Source organism: Henckelia pumila, chromosome 1 (assembly GCF_033568475.1).
Source record: "Henckelia pumila isolate YLH828 chromosome 1, ASM3356847v2, whole genome shotgun sequence".
NCBI classification, from domain to species: domain Eukaryota; kingdom Viridiplantae; phylum Streptophyta; class Magnoliopsida; order Lamiales; family Gesneriaceae; genus Henckelia; species Henckelia pumila.
The window spans coordinates 151,171,608-151,181,119 of NC_133120.1; the positions used below are offsets into that span (position 1 = coordinate 151,171,608).

A 9,512-nucleotide genomic window follows, 5' to 3' on the forward strand; every position below is an offset into this window, starting at 1 on the left:
GGTTCGCATTGTTGCGCTTCTGTGCAACTTTGTCCGCTTCCCCTTTTCTGAGAAAACACACAATATTTAACTAGTATTTTTCCTATTTTCTACTATTCTTTTTTTTTTTTTGACGAATATTTTTTACTATTCTAAGTCTACTAGGAAACTTTTAGATAATATCTTTTGGCAATATTTTGTGTTATCTTTTATTTTGAGTTGTAAACAATATATAACACTATATTGTTCATTATTCAATAAGAATTCAGATTTTTTATTATATTCAAACTAAAATTCTCTCTAGAATTTCATTGAGGCTTTTCTATTTTTTTTTCAAAATCAAACTTATCAAAGTTCATAACTTTGTGGCGTTTGCCGATTGTTTTTCTTCGTAGATTCTCAGAAAAAAGTTTTCTGAAGGTTCCGTTGTGATCAATTGTTTTTTTCGTGATTGTTTGTTGCTAGTTTCAAGTAAACTAAAGGTGAATAATCCAAAATCGTTACTTGTTTCAAGATTGGGCAAATTATTTGATTTTTTTTTGTTATTGGATTGAGCATACAATTCAATATAATCGTGTTTGTCTTCCATACAACGAGAACTCATATCACATACCCCTACAACTATCACCACCCTCATTGTTGATCCTTGACGTCAGACAGTCTTCACATTTATTTTACATTAAATCACCTTACCTGATACACAACCTTGGAAGCAGCGAATTCATCGCAATTGAGTTCTAATATTCCAACTACATTCTTTTCGAATATAGAATTGCTCCTGCTCAATTTGACTCATAAAACACAAGATACATGAGATGAGACTTAATGAAATTCAACACAGACAAATCGTAATATTGCATGAATATTATATACACGTGATTCTTTTCTCCTCAATTTGAGGACAATTCAAAAAGCAAGAACCAACTTGTATACAAAATTGTAGTTTTCATAAATAAGTATAATCAGCACATAAACAAATTGTTGTTCAACTGGCTGCTGTAAAAACACAAAGATGAAAAGGTTCCACTGAACCTAAGAAAAGATAAAAAGCGAAACTAACTAGCCTGCACTAACATAGATAAGTTAATTACCATTCATCCCATTTGTTCATAAAATCATTCCACATAGCTGCAGCGATAGAGTCTCTTCTTGTGGATGCAATCTGTTCATGCACCAAGAAAGCTGATTGCAGATCATGCTGCTCATCAAGACCAGGAGACTCATCTGTCATCCCAGCTTCATTGCTATTAAACAACCAGTCGTTATTTTCCTCTCGTCGAATATGATTGTGTATTACACATGCAGCGATGACAATATCCCTCTGCGTGTGAAAAGCATACTGCGGAGCAAGTTTGAGGATAGGAAACCTTGCTTTCAGGACATTAAAAGCTTTCCGGATGGCATTGCTTAAATATGAGTGGCGGTGATTAAATAGTTCCTTTGCATTTCGAGGTAGAAGATTAGCACCTCTATATTCATTGAGTTGATACCGTACTCCTTCATAAGGAGCTATAAATCCGTCAATATTTTCATAGCCCTGGTCAACTAGATAATATTTCCCTGTCATTTAAAGTGTTAGCATAAATCCATGACAACGCCAAAAAGAAATCGACAGAAACATGGCATATAAAAAGTTTAACAGTTCCTCGGTTTGAAATCCACCTCCAGGAACTTGAGGAAAGTTCTGATCAGGGTCATTCAGGACAGCTCTTAAAACACGTGAATCTGCCGCCGAGCCTTCCCACCCAGGATATACAAATATAAACTGGAGGTCAAATGTGCATGCTGCCAAGACATTTTGTGATAAAACGCCTTTCCTATTGCGAAATCTAGATTGGTCTTTTGCAGGAACATGTGCAGGAATATGTAAACCGTCTATGATTCCAATGCAGTCCTAAATGCAATAAATCATGCAACAATGTGTAAACACACACACACACACAAAAAGCACATTCTCATACTCATATTTTGAATTATGATCGAATTAGGTACTCAGATTTTTCAAATTGGTACAAGCGCTTTCGTTAATGATTTATATGGTAAACATACAGCTGGTGAAAGTTTGTAATTTCCTATACTATAAAAAAACACCTCCGTGCCAAATAAAAATTGCATAAATAGAAATAATCTCAACTCCTAAAAATTTTTGTTGCCCCGGAATGTGTTAAATATAAGGAAACACAATCATTTTATGTATAGCCGAACATTACGCTAAAATATCATTCCAAGATAATATAAAAATAAATTATATTAAAAGAAGGTGGTAATAAAAATTATTCGATATACTTATGTTTATAATGGAAATCCTTTTGAATAAACAAACAGATGTAATGCTAAAGAGTAGCACTGATTGATGCAATTAGTAACCTATGTAGGAGTGAAGTTGAAAGAAGCTAAGAAAATGATGTTTCCATCCAAAACTGCATATATATAATATAATATAAAAAATATTTAATCAGGTTTAAGCTGAGAAGTGGCAAGATAAACTGCCAAATTTCTATAAACGAAACAAAAAAATGCTGTATATCATTACTTAATGTATTATACCTTTATTATTTTGATTCAAAAATATTCATACTAGAGTGTGCTTTTTTTATTCTTACTTGTTTTTATTCGAAAATATTTCCATTTTAGAGTTCCCATGTTAATACTTAATATGAAATTTTAGAAAGATCCCACAATATATTCTCTAATGCATGAAATATTGACAAAATATTGGGCGAGTTTTGATGCAGTTTTATCAAAACTTGAGCATGAAACTTCTACAGAAACAAGAGCAAGACATGGCATCATCGAAGTAATATTCCAAAACTGAGCATGAAAAGAACAGACATTCAGCTTTTTACCTCAAAGTATGGGTAGAATCTATTGCTTTTATGGATCTCCGATGGGGTTGTGAGAGGTGGCGGCCGAAGAAACTCCCGTGACAGTGACTTAATTGCCTTCAATACATTATTGAAATGCCTACTTATTGTTTCCCCTGAATGCTGGAACCGTTCTTGTATTACTCTATTACGTTCATTGTGGCCAACAACATTCAAAAAAATAGCCAACTGCTCTTCTATCATGACACCTACTGTGTCACGTAGCATGCCTCTCTGCCGAAGAGTATCACTCAACTTATGAAATACATGCTTGTCCATCCTGAACATTTCTCGAAACAAATCGTCATCACCATTGAGCACCTCAGTCATGAAACCAGATCCTTTTGGTGACATGACACGAGAAGGCTGCCTTGTAATACCATTATAGTAGTGGTAACCTGCAGCTGCTGCAACTAATTCCAGCTCATCCAATTCATTGTCGAAGTCATCCATACAAGTTGATTAATCTGCAAAAGATATTGAAACAGGGGCAATCATAAGGCAGATGTCAATACCATTAAGTGCACTAAAAAATGTATTAATTTCAGAGCTTTAAAGAGCAAGAACAAAAACATGAGGCAGAGAGGCCAAAAACTCTCCATCATAAAAGTAAGAGAAACATAGTTTAGCCACAGAATCAAAATAAGTGCAGGGTCACAAGTTATAGTCAGTAAATTATCTGGGTATCCTAGATAAAACAAAATAGTCCAATAGAAAGAAGCCTGCTGAAGAGTTTATTAGGATAAAATATTTAAAATTTAAGTGAACCTAATCTTATTCCTAGTTTTGTGAGACAAGGTAGGTTGGATACTTATGTATGAGTAGGGTATTATCCTTATGTATTAAGAAACATACTACAAAGAATAAATACTTCAGTTTTTCGTTCCGCCCATTATCAGCTTTCATGATACCTGAGCTCAGGTTTATCATTGTTAGAAAATGAGACTTGGACCTAACTCACCTCAAAAGCTAGCTCAAGAGGTGAGGGTTGTCTTTGTCTATATTAAGGGCTGCCAAGAACTCTATCCTACCGATGTGGGACAATATTTCAACACAGCCCCCACACGCCCAGGAATGAACATTTGGAGCGTGGAGATATTAACGAGTGGCCTAACTATAGGCAGCCCAATTATGGGCGGTACAACACACACGGAGGGCCTGGGCTATGATATTATGTTAGAAAATGAGACTTGGACCTAACTCACCTCAAAAGCTAGCTCAAGAGGTGAGGGTTGCCCTTGTCTATATTAAGGGCTCCCAAGAACTCTATCCTACCGATGTGGGACAATATTTCAACAATCAGCAACCTGGTGGGAAAAATATGATCAAAATGGGCTTTCCAAGGAAAAGCAGAACCGTGGAATCAGAGGCTTCTTCAGAGAAGTCTCCCATCATCATCTCCACTCCCACTGCAGCTGCTGTTAATTCCACGACCCTGAAAATTACATATCACAAACTTAACAGGATAGTTTTTTTCCAATGATCTCATCTGCTCAGATGGTGATTCGAGGAAAGGGGAAGTCTGGATTTCTAGCGTCGATGACCCTAATTACAAAGCTGGGAAATACAAAGTTCTATGGTTATGGCCTGGCTTGTTCATTCCATGGAAGAAAGAATTGGAGACTCCTATATTCTGTTCCGCCGCAAAAGAAATCCGGGATGCTATTACATTGGCATATTCCAATCTTGAAGATTCCTCCAGGTGTTTGAGTTGTGCAATCGAACTCGGAGTTCAAAATAAGGGGTCGCAACTACTACACGATACTTTACCACTCTGAAAAAACTCCAGCCAGAGTTAAATAGATTTAACAGGGTGGAATGGAAAGATCCAGAGGATGAATCTTTACAAAAAGATGGTAGCTAAAGAACGAGTCTAAGGTTTTTTAGCAGGGCTTAATCAAGATTCGGATGAAGAAAGGGGACAAATACTTGGGCGTAAACACTTACCTTCAATTGATGAAGTTTTTGCTGAAGTTTTGTGAAAGAAAGTCAAAAGAGGGTAATGCTTCCTGATTCATCCCTTATTGAAAATTTGGCTGTTTTAGGCCGTGGACAGGAGTCAGGACAATCGTGGTGATTCTCAGTCAGTACATGGAAAGCGCGCCAGCCGCCAAATTGTGAAGGATATGGTACTATTATCAGGAAAGGTTACCGGGAAGGAGAAGATGATCTTTTCGAATTTAGAAAAGACGAAGAGCAAGTTGTCAAAGTTAGATAGGACTATGATCACAAGGACGAATGGTAAGATAGCGGAATTGGAAATTGCCCAAGAGTGTGCATTTGGTTCATCAGAGTAGCCACATGAATTGTATAGGATTCCTCCAAGCTCAAATGCCTACGGCGATATGGAGCTTGTCTCTTTAGTCAAGGAGAAGGAATCATGAGACACGCCGGTAGCAGAGAAGGTTGAGGTAGCCGACAAGATGAAGAAAGAAGGAAATGCATTTTTTTGAGGCTGGCAAACATGAGACGGCCTCTGCCCTCTTATATGGACGAGAAGGTTGCAAGGTATATTGGATATGACATTTCTTTTAGTGAGAAGCAGTCCAAAGAACGGAAGGTGACTTACAACTTCAATAATGAGTGCATGTTGAAATTAATGGGTTATAAGCAGATGGTGAAGCTATATAGATATACCAAGTTGTTGAACTTGAGAGTACAGACCTGAAGGCTCCGTACGCAAGAGATCGAGGCACATATATATTTCAGATTTGTTTTCAAGGGACTGAAATTGCTAGTTGAGGAACCATAGACGGCCAGCATTTAAGACCCGGCCTCGAGGACAAGGCTATTTTTTAAGAACCGGCCTTTAGGACAAGGCTACTTTTCAAGAGGCTGTATTGTCAGGAAACTAAAAAAATTGTGACTAAATAATCTAGAGGATGGAATTGTAATGGGCTCCAATGGGTGAGGCCTAGGGATCACGTGGGGAGGGGGATATATTGTGAGGAGTGATGAAGTTGTTAATCATTCAACATATTTTTTATTGTAAATAACTAGCATAGCTAAGGGAGCAACAAAACTTTACTCTGGGCTTATCTTCAACTTTAAATATCAACATTGGAATATATATTGAACAATTTATAGGCCTTCTTGTTTTGCCGCCTTATTTCAATATGTGGATTAAATATCCTAACACGCTATCGATCGAATCAAGATTGATTGAATCATCAGCTCATCGGGTACATAAATGGGAAGAGAATTTCCCCGCAATGTCCACTGACTCCTCCAGTCGGGATGAGATGTGGTGTTCTACAATCCCAGAACTATGGTGCGCCTACAGAGAATATTCAGGCCATAAGAGTGACCTCCGTATACACTATGTCGCCCAACTATATAGCCCCAGAAGTCCATCAAATCATTGCGACTCCGGCATATCAAATCTGAATCAAGTGAGGTTCAATATGCAATGTCATGAATAGAGGTGTCAAAACGGGCTGGATGGGCGGTCCACAACCGTCACAACCCATCATTAGGGGGGGCGGGGTGGGCCGGCCCATGTTTTAGACGGGTTGGAAAAACACCAACCCAACCCACCTATTTTAGGTGGCGGTCCGGGCCAACCAGACGGGCTTACGTGTAATTCGCGGGTTGCCGCAGGCTGACCCGCAACCCGGAACAACCCACCGTTATGCGGGGGTGGGAAGGGGACGGGCCGACCCGCCATTTGATGAGTTGAGAAATTGCCAACACAACCCACCTATTTTATATGGCGGGCCGGGCAAACCGGACGTGCCTAAGTCATTTTGACACCTCTAGCCATGATCAATGTTTAATATCAAGATATATGGCAGTAGTAAAATCCATAACGCCTCAATCATAATCAACATGTAATATGCATCTCAACATAGATATCAAGAACAAGTGGATCATAATATTCAAATAATCATATAAATAATGAATGACACTTTTACCTCCCATACATCACCTTGACAGAACATACCTTTTTAATTAAAGGTATTGAAATCTTTCGATGCTCAAAGCTACTTGTGATCAACCCAAGGAGACTCAAGAATTGTATAAGATAGGTAAGTGCCCAAAATCAACTCAAATATCTCAACAAATCTGAAATATCAACATAGTACACACAATCATAGTTGTTAAGGGCGCAAGGCGCACTAAGGCGCAAAGGGTCCTGGAGCCTGAGGCGCAAGGCGCAAGGCGAGGCGCGCGCCTTATCGAAGCAAGACGCACCATTAATTTTTCAGAAAACTATATTTATTTAATGCTATTATATGATAAAACACTATTATTGAAATAATTAAACTAAACAAAAATATATAATATCATAAAAAAAAATTTATCTACTACTACTATTTTGTGATAAAGTGCATATTTTTTTAAGAATGCAGTAAAAAAATATTTCATTTTTGGCATATTTCTGCATTATTTTTAGTTTTCTACTATAGAATACTAAGATTTTATTTTTAGAATATCGTGTGTAGTTAAGAATTCTTATTACTAGTAAACTTTTTGTTTCCTTTTATTTTCTTTTTTACCATAATAAGTGTAGGGATTTTCTCTACTAATTTACAGTCCATTAATTTAGATTTTAGTTTAAAGGATTTTGACAATTTAGATCCCAATTTATTGTTGTTATCTATCTATCTATCTATAAATGTAATTTTCAAATATTTTGAGAAATGAAAACTCAATTAAATGTTCTTTAAATTAAAAAAGGGAAAATATATAACTTTCCTTAACCCATTTATTTTATTCTAGGGTTTGATAAACTTTCCTTTTGTTATGTTAAAATTAAAAATAGAAAAGAAATGTAAAAAACAAAAACAAAAACTGAGGCGCGCTTAACCCAAAGGCGAGCCCAGGCGCGCGCCTGGGCTCGCCTTATTAAAAGGCTGTGCCTGGGAATATCCCAAGCGCAGAGAGGTCGCCTGGTGGCCCTCTTGCCGCCTTTGACAACTATGCACACAATCAAGATAAAACTCGAATACATCTAGAAATGGTACTAAATTTGGAATATAATTAAAAAAATCTCCAAATATATAACCGATTATTCTTAAGTGCGCCATAAACTTCAAATAATCCACAACACAACCGGAAAATACTTACTTTCAAAAGTTCGCAATAATCGTAAAATTCTTTAAAAACTATCACTCCCATCAATTCTATTAACTCGACTTCTACAATTATGCTAAAATTAGCACAAATAGAAAATATGATACTTCAACTTCACTAATTTGGTATACTTAATTTGTCGCGAACATTTAGTCAATAACAATCCTATACAAATTCATAACCATCCTTATTTCCAAAATTCGTGACAATGAATTATTTTACCAAAAATTCACAATACTTTTATTTCATGTTATTTCTTAGCTCAAATACAATAATCCCAACAATTATCGCACAATTATCACAAAGCAATTACAATTAACACGACACAATAATTGCTCAAATATCCAACTAATAATTTGATATAAACTTAGGTTCACCAGATTACACCTCAAGGTCAAGAAATTCTGGTACATACAATAATGCCTAAAAAATAATAGCTATTAGCACGATATTTGAACCAAATTGAATTAATTCGAAGGGCAAATTTTCTCACTCGCGTATAGCCTGTAAAATCAAGAAAAGGGCTGGAAACGAGCTTTAAAATCCTCAAAATTTTAAGGTCAGAACCACGGCAAGGGACGGCGGAGTGACAATCCGAGCTAAAACTGGTTGAGATTGCTCGGGACTCCTTCCCCAGCTCGAATACTACCTACCCATGGCCGGAAACTTGATAATCGACGGCGAAAAGGACGGAATTCGCGAGCAGAAACAGCGCGCAGCTGATCGCTAAAGATGGTGGCGAAATGGAGCTCGTTTCCTACGATTCAAAATATGGTTAACCTCAATAACGGCCAGTCAAGTTCTTCACGTGGAGGTTAGGTCAAAATTGAATCGGGGCTTAGGGTTTTTAATCAGGGCTCCAAGTGTGTGTTTTGTGGCGTAGTATGTGTACGGGAGCCATCGGCCCATCGAGGGGAAATTTAGGAGACATAAATGACCTCACTGGGTCTTTAATTTTGGTGAAATGACCTATAAATTTTTTCCCCTTTGCAAGTCCATGACCTCTATTTTGATTAAAAATTTATTTATCTTAGTTTATACTTAATTAATTATTGTAATTTCTGAAAAATAAAATAATAAAATAATTATATATTCTAATTACTATGATTGGTCAAATTAAAATATTTTTATAGGTTGTCGGAGAAGCCTTAGCACAATGGCTAAGGTTAAGGCTTTAAGATTTTTGGTTTACGGTTCGATTTCCGCTGACTGCGGGTAGTTTTTCTAATTTATTTAGGTAGATTTAGAAATTTTATTTGTAATTCTTCTGCGGGTAGTTTTTCTAATCTATTTAGATATATTTAGAAGTTTTATTTGTAATTTTTCTATTTGAAAAAAGCATGTCTCAAGTTCACGCTCTAGTCTCGTTTTTAGTGCGAGCGTTTACTTTATATGATTGTAATTTAGATCAAGATTGTATATGTACTCTCAAAAAAAAAATTTATACGTCATCTCTCTTTCCTATTTTCTCGGCTGGTACATTTTTCTTCTCTTACATCACTCCCATTAATTTCTTTTCTTCTCTTCGGATTTTCATTCACGCATTGTGATTTCTTTTCTCCATTCACGAGCGAGGTAGGCATATTTTTCCCC

General features: G+C 36.6%; 1 protein-coding gene across 1 annotated transcript; it reads right to left on the bottom strand.

The window, feature by feature from the left end:
- Positions 1 to 834: 834 nt before the first annotated feature.
- LOC140880100 (uncharacterized) lies at positions 835 to 8,845 on the bottom strand. Its single transcript, XM_073284215.1, has 4 exons — positions 8,413 to 8,845; positions 2,826 to 3,310; positions 1,642 to 1,873; positions 835 to 1,539 (listed from the first exon to the last, which is right to left on the bottom strand). Exons 2-4 carry the CDS (start codon positions 3,294 to 3,296, stop codon positions 1,067 to 1,069), a joined length of 1,176 nt encoding a protein of 391 aa, XP_073140316.1. The 5' UTR covers positions 3,297 to 3,310; positions 8,413 to 8,845; the 3' UTR covers positions 835 to 1,066.
- Between the last annotated feature and the right edge of the window lie 667 nt (positions 8,846 to 9,512).